Below are 19,929 nucleotides of genomic sequence, written 5' to 3' on the forward strand. Positions count from 1 at the left end.
GCTGACAGGTATTGTCAATTTAAAACTTGCACAAGACAGAAGATGGACAATTCTGAAATAAGACATTGATTCATTACTACATTATAGTTAATCCCAAGATTCTTACCTTTGCCTCGATCAGATCAGTTTCATTTTTGGGAGGTGAATATTAATAAGTTACCTTGCCCTAGAGATTTTCACTTGTCACACCAGGGTAAGCCTACATGAAACTTAGCCCTTAAGTGTTTCTAAAATCCCTTATGGAAAGACAATTTGAACCATTTCCCTGTTTTATGGGTTATGACTCATACTGCGGTACACTTATCCCCTAATAGAATAGGTTACTTTTGAACATCAGACAGACTCAGTATGCTGTCAATAGACTGGCATTCTAGCAGTAACTGATACACCAACCCAATAGGCATACAGTTCACTTTGGCTGTGCTTAAACTACCCCAAACTCATCTGAGCACTGGCTTGTAGTTAAAACGTACTGTATTGTACATGTGGAGTGATATGGATTTTCCCTACAGGATGCCTTGATGAGAAGGTTCATAAGATGTAAGAGACCATCACAAATGTCGACCGTGCACAGCGGATGGCCGTATATATTCTAAATCTTGAGTCGCCACCAATCATTGACACCCAGCATGTGATCTACTGCGAACGGTCGATGTGTGTTAGTCTGACAAAACAAAGTTAAGGGAACAAGACTTGACCCAACTTTTCTTGACAAACAAGAAGCCTTTATTTTATGTGGAAAAGAAAACCGCCATTTCATTCATCATGATCCAGATTCCGCACAATCTATTTAAGAGCACGCTTAAATCTAAAGTAATTTGTTTTTAGAGAGTATAGGGTAGATTAATGTCTTTGTATACACGCAAGCCTTCGATTAAAAACACCAAATTACCAGTCCTGTGATTAATTAGATCAGAGGGCAAACAAAGGCTGTGTCCCAAATGGCACCCTATTGCCTACATAGTGCAAAACCCCTATGGGCCCTGGTCAAAAGTAGTTCACTATATAGGGAATAGGGTGCCATTTTGGATACAGAATACAGCCAAAGAAAGAAAAAAAACCTGGCAGGACAGAGGCTATTATGTTTTATATTCTCTTCTGTACACTCCAGAACAGTGACCTGGAGCAGGGTGCAAGGTGTGGTTAGTAAAACACATACGGTAGGTCTAACTGAACTGAAGAACAGGGCTTCTTTAATTCTAGTAATCAATCCCTCCTAAATGGAATGGTCCCACACAAGAGCACTCTTTACAGCACGAGGAAAGGAAAGGTTTGTTACACGCAGCAGAGTTCATCTCTACACCGCACGGTCTGACTGGAGAACGTGCATATGCTTGGGATGGGAAGGATAAAACTCACTTTTGGAAATCATGTCTGTATGCATTTTAAAATCAATTTTCTTCTCTCTAGAGCTACTCAACCCTGTGTAGGTCATTACTGGTATTGTACGTAGTGTTTCTAGTTGGTTTGTGGTTCATGGAAGCGGTAGTCGTGTTCAAATATAGAAGAACATTGTAACTTTAGTTTCTGAATATGCATTTTACAGACTGACAGAACAAGCTGCTCACACATCTACATGAGTTTCTTCTCACCACAGAGTGCAAATCAGATGCTTCACAACAGACCTTTATTAAGGACTCGCTCTTCCCACAAGCCCCCTCATTGTACATAAAAATAAAAATGGACAAATTACATTAGTAAATATAATGGAATGTGGGAAAAAATCCTTGTCATCCAATCCTTTTCTTTGACAATGGAAATTAAATTGAGTCCTTCATGACAAAAAAGAAAACTATAATTAAAACAGTAATAACTGCTTGTTGGAATCCCCTGTATGTTGTGAGTAGAAGATGGTAATGGCTGGTGAAGGACTGAGCTGAGTGGGGGGGAGAGATGGAAGGATGGGCTCCAGGCTCCAGAAGGGCCTTCACATGCTGTAGCCGAAGCCTGGCTGTGCCTGAGGGGCCTGGGGATAGCCCGCAGGGGCCTGGTAACCATAGCCATAGGCCTGCTGGGGGGGTACGGGCACACTGGGGCCAGCAGTCAGCATCAGCTGGGGTGTGCCTGGAGGAGAGAGTTACACATGTATTAGATTTGTTTACTCATTCACAAAATTGTTTGAGCATGGTGTACAAGACACAGCGCAACTGTCAATATTCCAGAGTGCCAAGGAAGGAGTGGGGCAATCCTCCTTTCATATATTTTCAGTTTTTTATAGAACAGAGAGACTGTTGAGATTGAGTCAAAGGGCAGTGGGCCAGATTCAAACCAATGGACCACATGGAAGCTTAAATGTGTTGTTCACTTTACTATCGCCTTTCTGCTGCAGAGGGACAAGGAAGTTAATTTTGATCAGTTATGGACAGAAAAAGTGCTGAAAACATGTTGGCTCAGCATTTTAAATTATCAGGACCTATGAGGAGAAATACCAGCGTTTTGACACAGGAACTATTATGAATGATACGGATCTCAAAATTGTGATTCAGAGACAGCCCTATACACATCACCAATAAACACCTCCAAAAAATTTACGTACCATTTTATACATTTCTCTTTACCATTTAATTTTTGTCTTTGAGTCAAAACTTTACTACTTGCTGTACAAAAGGCTAGGTAATGAGTCATCTTTCTGGACTATTTGTCTCCGTTCAAGTGTGTTGATCAGTTTGTACAGATTGACTCTTTTCTGGTTATAGACCGCACTTACACGGCCCCATAGAGATGTATAGAGGACACACTTGCCACTACACGGAAAAGCCCCCTATGGGGCTTTGCTTTCACAGAACCGATCAATGGCAAAGATTAAAGGTGCACCCTCTATACATTTCTATGGACTGCTGCTGCCACGACATTTCTCCAATGTAAACAAGGTTTACTAAATTCTATCAGCATATCGAATGGTCGCATTCTGGACCATTGCTCCTCTAACTTCTGTGATGCATGCAAATCTGACCATGACTCCATTTTGTTGCTCACAGCATATAGACAAACGAAAACAGTGCTCAGGTCTAGCCAATGCTGGTCCGACCAATCGGATTCCACGCTTCAAGATTGCTTCGATCACGTGGACTGGGATATGTTCCGGGTAGCCTCAGACAATAACATTGACGCTGACTCTGAGCGAGTTTATTAGCAAGTGCATCGGTGATGTTGTATCCACTGTGACTATTAAAACCTTCCCTAACCAGAAACAGTGGATTGATGGCAGCATTCGCACAAAACAAAGTACGACCACCGCTTTTAATTATGGCAAGGCGACCGGAAACAAACAGTGTAGCTATTCCCTCCGCAAGGTAATCAAACAAGAAAAGCGTCAGTGTAGAGACAGAATCGCAATTCAACGGCTCAAATACGAGACGCATGTGGCAGGGTCTACAGCCAATCACGGGTTACAAAAAGAAAACCATCCCTGTCGCGGACATCGACGTCTTGCTCACAGACAAATTAAACAACTTATTTGCTCGCTTTGAGGACAATACAGTGCCACTGTCGGCATCCCTAGCCGCGTCCTCAGAGCATGCGCAGGCAAGCTTTAAATAACGGCACTTTAATAATGTCTACATATCCTACATCACTCATCTCATATGTATATACTGCATCTTGCCATTGCTCATCCATATTTATATGTACATATTCTTATTCATCCCTTTACATTTGTGTGTATAAGGTAGTCGTTGTGAATTTGTTAGATTTTACTGCACTGTCGGAACTAGAAGCACAAGCATTTCGCTACACTCGCATTACCATGTGTATGTGACCAATAAAATTTGAGTTGATACTTTTGTAACACGGTACCCCCAACACTGGTAGTGAATGATGCGCGAGGTACTTACCATAGACGATGGGTTGGGTCTCTGTCGCCTGCTCCTCCTCTTTCCGTAGGGACTCGGAGGTCTCCAGCTTGTCCACCTGGAATAGAGGTCAGAAAGAACACAATGAAACACAGCTACAAGCAGGCAGGCCTTAGAAGACTAGATGTGCTGGAAAAGTCTTCATTGACTCTTCTTTCATTTAGTAGTTAAATTAATGTTAAGTGATTGATGGACAGGACCGTTCCCGGTGTGTAAAGTGTGTACATTTTAGGTGATTTTTATTTAACACATACAAGGCTGCTGTGAGCTGCCTCTTCGTCACACATTTAAAACTAGTTAAGAAAAATGAGCATTAAGATATGCGTGACTGGAAAAAGACTCAATTGACTTTGGTCCCCCCATTCAGCCACCAATCTGTACTTGAAGTTTTCGGTATAGATAAACATGGCTATGTATGTAGAGAACTAAACCCATATCAAGTATGAATCAGGCCTGCAAAAGCAGGAATGCCAACTACCCGATGGTATTTTCACTGATTTATCTAAGAACCATTCAACCTTCCTCATAAATCGAACATACTTAGTTTATAGCTTGTCAATACCAGCCCATTAACTCCAATCCTGGGAGTGACGTTTTAAGCATAGCAGTAAAAATAGCAGCTTTCCAAACATTGTTAGGAAGAAAACAAATTGTTTTTGAAAGTTGCGGTCAGAGGCAAGATGCATTTTGTGCAAGTTAAAATACATCCCCTTTTTCTTCACTATGTTTAGCTGTGGGTTGAATTCCCTCCATACTTCTTGTTAGGAACATCAGTAAAGCCCAACAAGCTAAGGCTTCATTGAAAGAAGAGCAACATGCTACAGTAGTTGTTAGTTGGTTAAAAGTGTGCATGAAAGAGGCATAAGTACTATAGTGCAGAGGGAGTCAAAGCTTGGGATGATTTGTAGTCCAGCCACTCAAGGACTCTTATTCCCGTCAACCAACAGCAAGGCACAGCCAACAGCAATGTCTCCTAGCTACTCAATGGCATGGCCTCTTATCACATGCATATTTTAAAACCAGAGAACATTTCCAAAAGTGCAGGTACCATTACCCGTTTCTCACACAAACATACATTGCCTTCAGAAAGTATTCACACCCCTGGACTTTTTCCACATTGTGTTTAATTGAGATTGTGCCACTGATCTACACACAATACAAATAAAATCAATAAGCTGAAGTCAATAAGTGTACAACCCCTTTGTTATTGCAAGTCTAAACAAGTCACATGTACTCACAATAGTGGATAAGATTTATTTAAAACATTTTATGATTACCCCACACACAAGTATCTGTTAAGGTCCCTCAGTCGAGTAATGAATTTCAACCACAAAGACAAGGGAAGTTTTCCAATGCCTCGCAAAGACGGGCACCTATTGGTAGATGGGTCAAAATAAATCAGATTTTGAATATCCCTTTGAGCATGGTGAAGTTATGACACTTTGGATGGTGTATCAATACACCCGGTCACGACAAACACACAGGCGTCCTTCCTAACTCAGTTGCTGGAGAGGTAGGAAACCGCTCAGGGATTTCACCATGAGGCCAATGGTGACTTTAAAACAGTTATAGTTTAATGGCTGTGATGGGAGAAAACAGGATGGATCAACTACAGTTACTCCACACTACTAACCTAAATGATGGAGTGAAAAGGAATAAAAATATTCCAAAACATGCATCCTGTATGCAATAAGGCACTAAAATAATACTGCTAAGAAATGTACTTTTTGTCCTGAAAACAAAGCATTATGTTTGGGGCAAATCCAACTTTCCCACAGACAATGGGAGATGAAGTCACCTTTCAAAGGATAATAACCTAAAACACAAGACCAAATATACACTGGAGTTGCTTACCAAGATGACATTGACTGTTCCCGAGTGGCTTGGTTACAGTTTTGGCTTGAAAATGGCCGTATGACAATGATCACCAACCAGGGCTTGAAGAATAATGTGGAAATATTGTACAATCCAGGTGTGAAAAGCTCTTAGATTTACCGAAGAAGACTCACAGTTGTAATTTTTGCCAAAGGTGATTCTAACATGTATTGACTCAGGGGGTTGAATACTAATCTAAATCAAGATCATTTTATTTTTCATTAATCTTTAAAAAATAAAAATTGTGTCGATCGTTAAGACTTAAATCCATTTTAATCCCAATTTGTAACAAATGTGGTCAAGGGGTGTGAATACTTTCTGAAGAAACTAAACAGAGTACATACTCTCTTAGATACAGTATAAAAGTCTGAAGGAATGCACTTTCCAGTTACTGCCTGTGAAAAATGTACTTAGACTGATTTTTGTTTGTTGCTCTGCTTCTAATTCACTGTCAATACTTCAATATAAACATGACAAAGTTTTAATTGTAAACCCGGTGGTTCGAGCCCTGAATGCTGGTTGACTGAAAGCCGTGGTATCAGACCATAAATCATGGGTATGACAAAGAAGTACTATTTACTGGTTTAATTACAATGGTAACCAGTTTATAATCGCAATAAGGCACCTCAAGGGTTTGTGGTATAAGACCAATATACCACAGCTAAGTGCTGTATCCAGGCAGTACGCGATGCGTCGTGCATAGAGCCCTTATTACTTAAATATATAAACGTCATCACTACAAAATGTGTAATTTCTGAAACATTTTGAAAAAACTGCACTCTTCACAAACAATAATTTATTGGCTCACAGTTTCAGTACTATGGTTAAATGCAGTCTACAACTGGTTTGCAGTCCTTGAAAGGTCTTAACTATGTGCCGGCAGTATGAGGAGACTCAAGACGGAGTTCATTAAAAGATGTTCCAACTTATTCTACAAAATGTACTTTCCTCTCAGACACTCTTGGGGCATCAAGGGTGCTTTAGTGGGTTGAAAGGTCAGGACTGGAAACCAATGGCAGACTTCCTCAGATTAAGGGTTGTCATTGTTGAGTAACTACAGATCTACTACAGTGCTTGGCTGCCCAGTCGGTGAGAGTCCATTTGAGAGGACACTCAGAAGGCACTACTTGGTGTCAATTTAGTAGGCTAGTATACAGCTGTACTAAAATATTGAGAGCAGAGTAGTCCAGACTGCATTAACCCTGTTCTATTGATAGACAGACACGCTAGAACTAGCATCCTCCATTGGAATGCACCTGAAATGCACAAGGTCCTCCGACAATTAATCCACACAAACGGTCAACCAAATCATTTCTAGTCATCTCTCCTCCTCCCAGGTTTTTCATCTTTGAACTTATATGGTGATTGGCATCTAAACTTTCATAGTATTACACCGGCAACACAATTTGTCTTTCAATCACCCACGTGGGTATAACCAATGAGGAGATGGCACGTGGGTACCTGCTTCTATAAACCAATGAGGAGATGGGAGACAGGACTTGCAGCGTGATCTGCGTCAGAATTAGGAATGACTTCTATTTTAGCCCTTGGCAACGCAGACACGCGCGAGCAGTGTGGGTGCAATAATTGAATAACAGATTCCTACATTTATTTTGCGACGCGAGCGGTGTAGTCAGGGTATAAGGCTAACGTAACAAAATGTGGGAAAGTCAAGGGGTCTGAATACTTTCCGTAGGCACTGTAATATGTAGCTTAGGACTGACCCCATTTGGTCGATTGTTTGGTCGATAGGCTGTTGGCCGACCGAGATTTCTTTAGTCGAGCAGTCCAATTATTTTTTACATTTGTTAAGGCGCACAACACACCGGTCTGATTCGCGCCTGTCTCAGTGGACTAATCCATTGGAGTCCACAGGGATGGCACAGTCCATCACTAAGACATGTCATACTGAAATTGTATATGTTATATAATGTAAAAACAAATGGTGCAACACTAATAAATCAAATAATATTATATAACAAATGCGCTTTCTCCAGCGTTGGATACGGTCACTGTCTGCGGCTCTGAAACAATCTTCAGTGTGCGGTAGAATTGCCACCTTTCCCCGTGTTGCTACTGTATGTGCACAATAGCGAAGTTAACCAGCATATTGGGATTGAGAACAATGCGGGAGGCAGCAGCAATGACGAGGAAACAACCCTTGCATTAAGCTAATTGTCTAATGAAATTGTAGAGGAAATCAACTTAATTAGGTTTATAAATCATCCATATATATAGTACTATTTAAACATTGACACACCTACTCATTCAAGAGTTTTTCTTATTTTATTTTTTTTACTATTTTCTGCATTGTAGAATAGTGAAGACAAACTATGAAATAACACTTATGGAATCATGTAGTAACCAAAAAAGTGTTCAATCAAAATAGATTCTTCCAAGTAGCCACCCATTACCTTTGACAGCTTTGCATTCTCTCAACCAGCTTCATGAGGTAGTCACCTGGAATCCATTTCAATTAACAGGTGTGCCATGTTAAAAGTTAATTTGTGGAATTTCTTGTGGAATTAATTTGTGGAATTAAGAACTTTTAAAGTTTCTTCAAGTGCAGTCGCAAAAACCATCAAGGGCTATGATGAAACTGGCTCTCATGAGGACCGCCACAGGAAAGGAAGACCCAGAGTTTCCGCAGCTGCAGGATGAGTTACCAGCCTCAAATTGCAGCCCAAATAAATGCTTCAGAGTTCAAGTAAAATACATCAACATCATCTGCTCAGAGGAGACTGCGTGAATCAGGCCTTCATGGTTGAATTGCTGCAAAGAAACCACTACTAAAGGACACCAATAAGAAGAAGAGACTTGCTTGGGCCAAGAAACACGAGCAATGGACATTAGACCGGTGGAAATCTGTCCTTTGGTCTGATGTCCAAATTTGAGATTTTTGGTTCCAACCGCTGAGTCTTTGTGAGATGCAGAGTAGGTGAACGGATGATCTCCGCATGTGTGGTTTCCCCCCTTGAAGCAGGAAGGAGGTGTGATGGTGCTTTGCTGGTGACACTGTCAGTGATTTATTTAGAATTCAAGGCAAACTTAACCAACATGGCTACCACAGCATTCCGCAGCGATATGCAATCCCATCTGGTTTGCTCTTAGTGGGACTATCATTTGTTTTTCAACAGGACAATGACCCAACACACCTCTAGGCTGTGTAAGGGCTATTTGACCAAGAAGGAGAGTGATGGAGTGCTGCATCAGATGACCTGGCCTCCACAATCACCCGGCCTCAACCCAATTGAGATGGTTTGGGATGAGTTGGACCGCAGAGTTTAGGAAAAGCAGCCAACAAGTTCTCAGCATGTGGAAACTCCTTCAAGACTGTTGGAAAAGGATTCTAGGTGAAGCTGGTTGAGAGAAAGCAAAGCTGTCATCAAGGCAAAGGGTGGCTACTTTGAAGAAAATCAAAATAACACTTTTTTGGTTACTACATAATTCCATGTGTTATTTCATAGTTGAGGACAATGTAGAAAATAGTAAAAAGAAAAGAAAAAACCTTGAATGAGTAGGTATGTCTGAACTTTTGACTGGTACTGTAGATCGAGAGATAGATATGGCTGTGGTTGAGGTGTGCAGACAGACATGCTCAAGTCACAGCAGTCCCACATGCAGCATCCAATGACGAGCTCCACTTACTTGGCACTTAATATCAATGACAAGAAAACAAACAATTGGACTATAGAGAGGAACTAAAGATCGTTTCAAAGCAGAGGGGACACCACCTTGAAACAATGCATCAACAATACACTTGCACTGTATTAAAATTGCATTTTAATTTCAGATGCAGTTTAATTTGTCAGAGCATTAAAAAAATTAATCAATTACTGTCTTTGATATGGAAAGGGTTAACAAAAAAGCTGTAAAATGGTTAACAAAAGAGGGGAAATTCAAACTAATGGCATGAGTATAAGGCATCGGAGCAGAGGTTTGTTTAGCTTGATCAAACTCAGACAAACAGAAGAGACAAGGCACTAAAAATAAAAAGGCAAGTTGATAGAAAAACAAAATAAATAACTGTCTTCCTATAGAGTCTACTGGCATGCCACACATATAATTATATTCTAAATAGAATATTCTACTGATTTCAGTAATTATATTTCTATTACAACACACGTGCTGCGAAGTCTAGACTGCTGGACTGAGTTAATGGAATCATTGAAGAATCTCTGGTAGAAACTGAACTTGCCATATAAAAATAAGGTATTGTGCTACTGACTAAGTGGCTTTTCAAACATGGCCAACTGCTAAAAGTGGTTGACTGTAACAGAAGATTACTGCACAGTGTTTGAATGGCTTTGGGTCAAAGTGGACGATGGAATTTAGGATCAGCTTATTTTCACTCAATCCTAACTTTAAAGGGGCAATCAGCAGTTGCTGCATCCTTTTTTGGACTTAAAATTTAACAATGTGTACCAATTGATTTGTGGAGAATATAACTTAAATGCTTCATGAGCTTAGTTCAACTGTCATACCCCATCAGAACACAATATCAGCTTGTTTTACTCCAATGTTTGTAAACAAAGTAAATGTAAACATATAACCTCAAAACATGGTTAAAACTATGATTTTGTTGTCAGTCCTTGCATTCATAGAGCTGTCTGAATTTTAGAGTGGTTACATTTCTCCAGTCCCATCCTTCAGCTTTTAGCAAAACAGGGGCGCGGACTTAATTTGTTGTCGTTTCAACTGCTGATTGCCGCTTTAACTTTTTGGGGTAAGACATTCCAAACTGACCCTAGATCAATGACTAGGGGAAACTTCACCCAACTACCTCTGAAAGCAGACCTGGGTCATGTTCATTAGCCACCAAATGGAATAAAACTGACATTTTCCATTGTGTGCCTTAATGAACACAACCCTTGGACCCGTAGAATAAAACCACCATGCCCGATTTGGCTTAGCCCACTCAACACTCCACATAGCCAAGTCCAAACAGCCACCCACCTTGGAGAGGTACTCTCGCATGACCTGGATGAAGTAGGGCATGGAGAAGTCCATGATGTTGTGCTTCCAGGCCGTCTCCAGCACCACGTCTGGCCTCAGCAGGTCGTAGCAGGTGAAAAGGCAGGCGGCAAAGCACTCCTTCTTGTCCTCCGTCAGGAACCAGCCCAGCAGCTCCTCAGCCAGCTCAATGTCCTTGGACTCTGACGCGTACTGCATGGCATCCTGGAGGAAAATGGGAACTATGAGGAGGAGGTTCAAGATCAGGAGAGGTGACTTGATACATTAGAGGGGAAGGTAGATACCAAGACAAATTGGCAGGTGTGGCGCAATCTAGTAATGCCTAGAAAGTATAGGACTTTTTCCACCTAGGCATAACTTTAATTTCCCATTGGGAATTTCTGATTTGCAACAAAGTACACCAACAATCATCTTAACCACTAACCTTACCAGAAAATAATTCCCATTATCCACCTCTCTCTCCTAACAAATTACGTTAAATGACAATGGCACTTTCCCCAGTGAATGGCAGTCTAAGGAGAAACAAGCCCTGGTAAGGAGAAGGGAATGAATGATTACCTTGTAGAGTCTGTCCTTCTTGCAGAGCTCCACACTCTGTTTCCAGCGGTTGTTACCCTTGAAGAGGTACGCAGCGATTCTCCTGAACTCCATCAGTTCGTGTTTCTCCAGGCGCTGGGCCAGCGAGATGTTGTCGAAGTTGTCATAGGCATCTATAGACGTCCTCAGAGCCTGAGACCACGGAGGGAAGAAAGGTTTCACGTGAACAAGGTAATAGAAATGTTTTGGCAATAATAAGTATCCTTTTATCTACTTCCCCAGTCAGATCAACTCATGGATACCATTTGTATGTGCCTGTATCCATTATGAAGGAAGTTAAGAGGTAGTTTCACGAGCTAATATTAACTCAATGACTGGAAGTCTATGGCATCTACTAGCATGCTAGCAGTTATCCTAGACTTAGTCATTGTGCTAACACTACTTAGCAACTTCCTTCAACCTGCACGCAGAGACAAACGGGTATCCACGAGTTAATCTGACTGGGGAAATAGAAAAGGCCTCATTGACAAAATCCTGAAGTATCTCTTTAAGCCTAGTCCTGCATAAAAAAAATGGAAAATGTGTGTCTTCCTTGTTTGACAATGTAACCAACAATTGTTTTTTTACCACAAACCTGATAGTCCTCCTCTGTGATGAAGAGGTTGCTAAGTGCTTCATTGACAGACTTGTTGTTGTGGTTCTGTACTGAGCGCAGGTAGGGCTTGACCAGGGGCAGCTGTTTCACCTGGACCACACACACACACACACACCGTTGATTACTAGAACTGCATTCACTTTAAGCAGAGTGTACTGTACTATACATATTGTTTCACAGTCTTAGAGTAACTACTATAAAAGGTATCAATGCTTCAGTTTCCTGTGTTGGCAGATAGGGGGGGAACAGAGAGCTTGTCTCACCTTGCTGAAGAAGTTGACAGCGCGGGAGTGGTCCAGTCTGGGGGACAGCACAATGAGCAGGTCATTCAGTAACAACGGCTTGAACTCCAAATAGAACTGAGTTGCTTTGTAATACAGCTCCACGTTGGCCACCTACACAGTCACAGGAAAGAGAGTAAAGGAGAGATTGTCATGTATGAAAGTATTATGAAGAGAAGCCAATATGCATGCATGTACAATTTTGACATTTTACTTTTTAAATTGTTTCATCTATTGTTGATGTCCTTTGTTTTATAATTGTAAGTGTATTGAGAGGTTTCAATGTAGTTTAAAAAAAAAAGAAACACTGAACAATATCACATTAAGTCAAGCTTTGTCATAGTTCCCACACAGCAATGACTGGTACCTTGGTGATAATGTCTTTGAACTGGCCCTCCTTCCAGGCGTCTGTGGGGTGGTTCATCATGGTGATGATGGCATTGTCAAACTCCTCGTACTTATCGTACAGGAACACCAGCTCCGCCCACAGGTGAGCCTGCTCCGCCGCCCGCAGAACCTTTGGAATGTTGACTCTGGACCAGAAGAGCTCTAGGTGCTCCCTCATCTTCTGGGGTTTGAATTTGGAGTAGAGGATGGCCAGCTCAGTGAACATGCCCATGTGAGCCCGCTCCAGCCCCAGGGCTGCCTCCAGCATGGTGATCAGCTCCTCAAAGTAAGCACGGTCCTGAACAGAGGTGGACGAAATTAGGATTTTTCAAGTTGACTACACTGAAAACACAAATTTAATACAAACAACCATGACAGCGTCTAGCAGCAAGAAGGATAAGGTGCATCGAGACCGAGTGGGTCGTGTGTGTATCAGTCTTACCTGGTAGTAGTTGATGAGTTCCTCCAGTTCATCAGCATGCACCACGATGTGGAGGCCACACATCTGGGCCAGACGGAATTCCTTCCCATCCACGCAAGCGAAGCACACCTCCTTCCAGGTCCTAGTGCTGTTGGCCTTGCGCGCCCCATCTACCGCCGCCTGGTACTCCCCGAGGTGAACCAGGGTGGACGCCAGGCGGCCGAAGTTGGACACGTTGTTGTACAGTAACTTGGCCGCGTCGTACATTTTCTCGTCGTAACAGCGGTCGCCGACCTTAGGTGAGAGGAGAATCGTATGACTGTCAATCAACATCTTACATAAGGAGTTGTTCGGGAAAACAAATGATTTCCTGGTGAACTAGGAGCGAAAAATCATATCACCGTTTAATATAGCAGTCAGGCCTACAGTACCTGTTGTACGCAGTCAGGCCTACAGTACCTGTTGTACGCAGTCAGGCCTACAGTACCTGTTGTACGCAGTCAGGCCTACAGTACCTGTTGTACGCAGTCAGGCCTACAGTACCTGTTGTACGCAGTCAGGCCTATAGTAACAGTACCTGTTGTACGCAGTCAGGCCTATAGTAACAGTACCTGTTGTACGCAGTCAGGCCTATAGTAACAGTACCTGTTGTACGCAGTCAGGCCTATAGTAACAGTACCTGTTGTACGCAGTCAGGCCTATAGTAACAGTACCTGTTGTACGCAGTCAGGCCTATAGTAACAGTACCTGTTGTACGCAGTCAGGCCTATAGTAACAGTACCTGTTGTACGCAGTCAGGCCTATAGTAACAGTACCTGTTGTACGCAGTCAGGCCTATAGTAACAGTACCTGTTGTACGCAGTCAGGCCTATAGTAACAGTACCTGTTGTACGCAGTCAGGCCTATAGTAACAGTACCTGTTGTACGCAGTCAGGCCTATAGTAACAGTACCTGTTGTACGCAGTCAGGCCTATAGTAACAGTACCTGTTGTACGCAGTCAGGCCTATAGTAACAGTACCTGTTGTACGCAGTCAGGCCTATAGTAACAGTACCTGTTGTACGCAGTCAGGCCTATAGTAACAGTACCTGTTGTACGCAGTCAGGCCTATAGTAACAGTACCTGTTGTATGCAGTCAGGCCTATAGTAACAGTACCTGTTGTATGCAATTTGGTCTACAGTACCCGTTGGATGCAACGACGTATTAAAAACCTGGATAGCTTACGCTAGGTCTTTGCCAATAAGAGTTTTTGAAGCCACCATAATCCTACTCCTTTCAGGGCTTTGGAAAGAAGCTATTCAGGGAAAAAATTATATCCCCACATTTAAAATAGCCAACAATGTCACAATGTGCGGCATATGGATGCAGCCAGCACCAATTCAAGGCATGTTGGAAAACATTTGATATGAAAGCACCAAAATTAACTTTTTCTATCTGAGACCGACTGCTCCTGACAGCGTGTGGTACTGTGTAACCATAGCAACGCATGTAAGCAAATGTCTGTGTATTGTGTGTATGTACAATTGAACTGCTGTTCTTGTGGATTTTCTAATAGTCCTTTCAACTGTTGAACAAATATTCTGCATTGACAATGAATGTAGTTAAAGCTAGCAGCCAGCCTAGTACCTACATGACATATTGTGTACAAAACAAGGCCACCGGTGAACCCAGTGTTTTTTATAGTGTGAGTGAATCTGGTCTTAGGCTTTTGTACTAAGCGTCATTTAGTGATCTTGACTCTATTGCAATGTCTATGTATTGGCTTCATGGGGGAGTAACTTTACACCAGATTGAGCTTAAATTGGTCAGCAATATTGAAAACATTTATGGGATAATGGATTATCTTCTCCAGCTTTACTTTATACAATCGACATTGTGTTGTAGTGTAGAGAGTTGAGCTACATGTTTACATTTCAACAGCTACAGGTTTTGGTCGATTAATATGTATTTTTTTCATTATACACTAATACATACTTTTTTAAACACCACATAGTATTGTATGAAATGAACTGAAGCCAATCATTTCTCAAAAATGGAAAATTAAAAACATTGGAGTATTTTAGTTCTTATGTCGCAATGCCCACTAAAACAACCTTTTTATTTGTCCTTGAAACATTGAAATACTGTAAAGTGGGAGTGTCATAATGAACAGTGACTTCAGAACAGCGCCCGCTATCAGTCATCTCGTGAATACATACTCAGTGGCCAGTTAATTAGGTACAGTACATGTATTGATTTGTCTACAGTACCTGTTGGATGTGGGCGTTGTTGGGTCCGTTGATGAACTCCTCCAGCTCAGCCAGGCGGTTGGTCTTGGCCAGGGCGAAGATAAGCTCTGTCTCCACATAGGACTCCCGGGCCTTCTTACGAGCCATCTGAAGGAACTTCACCAGGTCCTCCCAGTTACCTAACACACACACACACACACCAGAACAACCATTAGTCAGCTAAGAGAGGCTGGGAGTCTTACAGTACCTTGGATCCTGAGGTCAGTCAGTCAGTGAGCCAATGATGATTACAGAAAGTCACCAAAAACAGCTGGGCATTTTGCAGACTATTCACTGACTTTGGGTGATTTTACCCATTCAAATGCCCATTATCCCACCCTGCCCCCACCTATCCCAGCTATGGTTTGCCCCACCATCCTTACCACTCTGGTCGGCGGCCTGTACCACCTCCATGTAGGCAGAGGGGTCGTCAGCCTTGATGTAGGAGTCAATGGCCTCCTTGACCAGGCCCTTCTGCAGCTGAGCCTTGGCCAGCTGGCTCCACACGGCTGGCTCGTTGCAACGCTCAGCAAACTCATAGGCCCGGTCCAGGTTCCCAATGTGCTCAATCAGAACCTGGGGAGGAGCGACAACAGGGGAGTCAACATCACAGGAAATCAGACGGTGTGTGTCAATCATGTTGACTAGCTTCCTCTTCTCAACACCTTTCCTTTATTAGATTTTTTTTTATACCACCTTTTAATTTTTTGTTGGTGGGGGGGGGTTTTAAAGGTACATTATCTATTTACATTTTTAAGTTTAGAAATCATGTACCCGTAGGCTGCCACGCAAAACAAGAAAAAAACTGAAATACATAAGAGTTTAAGTAATAATAAAATCAGTATAAACAGGAAAGGTTAAAATCCCAACCTCCCCATACGCTATCTTTCACCTGTCTGATATCCCCTCCCCTATCTTTCACCTGTTCGATATCCCCTCCCCTATCTTTCACCTGTTCGATATCCCCTCCCCTATCTTTCACCTGTTCGATATCCCCTCCCCTATCTTTCACCTGTCTGATATCCCCTCCCCTATCTTTCACCTGTTCGATATCCCCTCCCCTATCTTTCACCTGTTCGATATCCCCTCCCCTATCTTTCACCTGTTCGATATCCCCTCCCCTATCTTTCACCTGTCTGATATCCCCTCCCCTATCTTTCACCTGTTCGATATCCCCTCCCCTATCTTTCACCTGTTCGATATCCCCTCCCCTATCTTTCACCTGTCCAATACTTTCAGATCAGTGATACTGAACGTAAGGAGAGGGGGAATGGAAGCTCAAGCGACACAAGACTACTGACATTGAGACAGCCATAAGAGAGATAGAAAGGCGTGATATGACTACTCCATGGAGTTTGTGGGGGTTAGGGTTCATCTCTCACCTGCACAGCAGATGTGTTGACGTCAAACTTCTTGAAGATAGCGAATGCCTCCTCGAAGAGCTCGTTGCTGATGGCGATGTTGGCTATGTCTGGGGCGTCATAATTATCCAGGCGGTTGATGTACTCCATCACACGGGTACGGTCCGCCTTTATGGCCGTCAGGATCAGCAGGTTCTGCAGGTTTCTGGACCAACACACAAACTATCCTCAGCATTGACACACAAAAACACCATATAATCATGCACCATTCCGGAATTCACCGTAGTGAGGTTCAGCAATTGTATGTGTAAAGTTGATTTTAAATGTACTTTAAATAAAGTTTGATTTGATTGATTTGGAAAACTATAACAAAGATGGAAAGAAGACCGAGAGAGAAGACACACAATGGACAGCCCAGCCTACAGTGAGCACAGGTATCAGAGCACTAAGAGCTCTGTTACCTGTGTTCACTGAAGACTGAGTTATCCAGTACGATCTTCTCCAGCAGCTCAATGAGTTCGTTGGGCAAGTCTGCAGTCATGAAGGCCTTGACTGTGACTGACACCTCCTCTGGGTCCTGGGTCTCAGACAGGGCGGTCTGCACCACCTGACAGGGAGGGAAAAAGAGATTTAGACAGGGTCATGAGTAGACGCATGAACCTCAAACTCCTTTATTGTTTACAGTAGGGTTCGGCCCAATTCCACTCTCAATTGAAGAAGTGAACTGAAATTCAATGAATTAACTGAAAAATCCTAGTCGAAAACTTAGGTCAATTTACAATTCATAAATTGTACAGAAAATCAACCCCAAACCTGGTTCAGAGATGGCACAGGGGTAACAGAAAGATGGGGGTCCTACCTGGTCGATGAGTGGTCTTCTGAAGGGGTTGGTCTCCAGCAGCACGCTGGCCCACAGGTCCGGGTCCCTGCGACGTACCAGGTAGCGAGACAGACTCTTGAACAGGGAGTTCTCATTGCACACCTGAGAGGAAACACAGTTACTCCACCAGGCTCTCACCTCACATTCTGAAATAACATAATATGTAGGGTATTCCCAGTATTGCTTTTCCCTGTTCAATGATTTTAACCAAAGAAAGTCTATTCTTTGGTTTCAGATCAGTGATACTGAACGCGAAAGTCGGTTAAAATCATGCATAACAACGTAGATAATTTATCACGCAATGCCTTTCTGTAACAAATGTAATTATATATGAAACTATTTCCTATAAGAAAGAGGAGAGGAAGAATAGACTACTGACATTGATGAGTTCCTGGTCACACTGTCCTCTCTCGTAGGCCACGCAGGCCAGGTGGGGGTCCCTCTTCTCACAGTACTTGCCCACCACGCGGCTGTCGTAGTAGGGGTTCTCACGCAGGAAGCGCTCAGGGTTGTTGTTACTGTCGATGTAGATCTTGGCCAGGGCATTGTGGGTAGCGGGCTCCTCACAGCCCTCATGGATACGGGCCTCCAGCCAGGGCAGGAGAAGCTTCAGCCTGAAAGAAAAGGAGGGGAGAGAGAAAGAGAGGGAGAGATGAGCCTGCTGACTACTACTGATAACACAGCTAGTATAGTAAAGACTAAGTTATAAAGACACTTTTGTTCTGATAATCTGGTGTTTGAAGAGGTTGGGAGCTTGGGGCTGACGTACCAGCTACATTTCACCCCTCTAACTACTGGTTATTTTTTGCCATCTGATGAGAAGGGGTTGTTGTACCTGTTCCTCTTCTCCACCTCGGCCACCAGTTCGTCAGTGGAGAACTGTCCTCTGACCACCAGGATCAGACTCTTAATGACGTCCTCAGAACAGTCCACGTCCAGAAGCCCTCCTATCACCACCGGCAGACGGCTGGGGTTCACCTAACACACATACATGTCAATATCCTGCACACACATTCCTGGACACTGCATTTTGAGTGTGGGGGTGTTTTTCGAGTGTGCTAATAAATATAGTTTCTGTAGTTAGAATCTGAGAATATCAAGTTTGAAAGTTGGTACATTTTGGAAATGTAGACAAGTATTGTCTCGTAGATGCTTGCTAGTGTGTGAGTTTGACTTACTTTCTGCACGTAGATCTCAATGTATTTCTGCAGGTTGTTGCGGTACAGGTAGAGGACTAGGTCGTGGACAAAGTCGAAGCGGTCACACACAATGATGAGCGGGAGCTGGTCGGTCAGCTTGGCCTCCTGTCCAATCACAGAGCAGGGGGAGGGGTCAAGGTTAGTTTGACATCTGAGACTACACCTGATCACAGCCAAACCTGACACGCTTTAACCACTGAGAATTCACAGGCTATATGTGATCATAATGGCTAGTATTGAAGCTTTGAAATGTTTTTTATTTTTAGTTCCTGTATGTATAGATGTTAAGAAAGTAGCAAAGAATGTAGCAAGTGGTTCAATGTTAAAATCCGAGCAATAAGTTATACTAATCTTTTGGGGGTCATACAACCACTAATGTACTAATGATAAAATACATATTAGAATCACTTCAAATGAAATTGGGAAGTTATTTCCAGTTAAAACGATCCTGCGCGAGTGATTTGAAAATTAGACATCAAGAACGTAACTCGTACGACAAACGGGAGGCATCACACTGAGAGGTTAGAAGATGGTTAAGTACCGCAAACATTTTGTTTGAGTTGACAGAAAAAAAGGCAAAAATTGAGAGAAACAAAAAGAAAACCCTATAGTATGGCTCAATCACACATGTACAGACCTAGGACTCCATCTGCAGGTACTACTGAGCTACTGCCACACACTCCCAATATTCCACTCCAGAACAAACACAACTTTTATAAAACGTGCAATAAACATAAAGACGCATTTATACAAGGAATTGGCAACTATTTCTCATTCTAAGAAATAGCCTAAGCATCTTCTTATCCAGGTACTTGATTTCAATATCTAAACTAAGTGAACAAGCGTCGTTGTTCAAACAGTTGGAGAAGGACAGGAGGATGTATTCATAACCGTTCAACTGTTCTTTCTAATGTGTTAGCAAGCAAATAACTCTTAAGTTGGCTACACTTTAAATATGAAGATAAGCTGGCTACTTAAAAAAATATATATATATTTCATCGACAGACTTGAATACCAGATTATTGCAACAAAAAAAATCTGGTTAAAATATTTTGTTAAAATAATTGTATTATTAGTGGGTCTTATGGTTGTGGAAGGCTTATATTTAGCCTAGGTATAATTTTGCATGCAGTTTATTGACCTTTAAATTGCGCAACAAAGTTTCTTTAGAGATTTATTTTTATTTTTAATCCAGATAAATTATGTGGGCACCCCTTCAAATTAGTGGATTTGACTACTTC

General features: G+C 42.3%; 1 protein-coding gene across 2 annotated transcripts in view; it reads right to left on the reverse strand.

The window, feature by feature from the left end:
* Window positions 1–698: 698 nt before the first annotated feature.
* The window catches only part of LOC120045202 (clathrin heavy chain 1-like), a 72,925-nt gene continuing 53,694 nt past the window's right edge, over window positions 699–19,929 (reverse strand). For both annotated transcript variants that reach the window (XM_038990175.1, XM_038990174.1), the window contains 16 exons: window positions 18,668–18,793; window positions 18,325–18,467; window positions 17,869–18,103; window positions 17,469–17,591; window positions 17,071–17,216; window positions 16,631–16,814; window positions 15,632–15,824; window positions 15,231–15,388; window positions 13,003–13,275; window positions 12,541–12,858; window positions 12,156–12,287; window positions 11,872–11,982; window positions 11,259–11,429; window positions 10,683–10,904; window positions 3,834–3,909; window positions 699–2,064 (listed from right to left, as the gene is read on the reverse strand). In XM_038990175.1, coding sequence (XP_038846103.1) covers window positions 1,928–2,064; window positions 3,834–3,909; window positions 10,683–10,904; window positions 11,259–11,429; window positions 11,872–11,982; window positions 12,156–12,287; window positions 12,541–12,858; window positions 13,003–13,275; window positions 15,231–15,388; window positions 15,632–15,824; window positions 16,631–16,814; window positions 17,071–17,216; window positions 17,469–17,591; window positions 17,869–18,103; window positions 18,325–18,467; window positions 18,668–18,793 — 2,748 coding nt within the window. In that variant the 3' untranslated portion in view covers window positions 699–1,927. The remainder of the gene's footprint in view (window positions 2,065–3,833; window positions 3,910–10,682; window positions 10,905–11,258; window positions 11,430–11,871; window positions 11,983–12,155; window positions 12,288–12,540; window positions 12,859–13,002; window positions 13,276–15,230; window positions 15,389–15,631; window positions 15,825–16,630; window positions 16,815–17,070; window positions 17,217–17,468; window positions 17,592–17,868; window positions 18,104–18,324; window positions 18,468–18,667; window positions 18,794–19,929) is intronic.

The sequence above is a fragment of the Salvelinus namaycush genome, chromosome 3 (assembly GCF_016432855.1).
Source record: "Salvelinus namaycush isolate Seneca chromosome 3, SaNama_1.0, whole genome shotgun sequence".
NCBI lineage: Eukaryota > Metazoa > Chordata > Actinopteri > Salmoniformes > Salmonidae > Salvelinus > Salvelinus namaycush.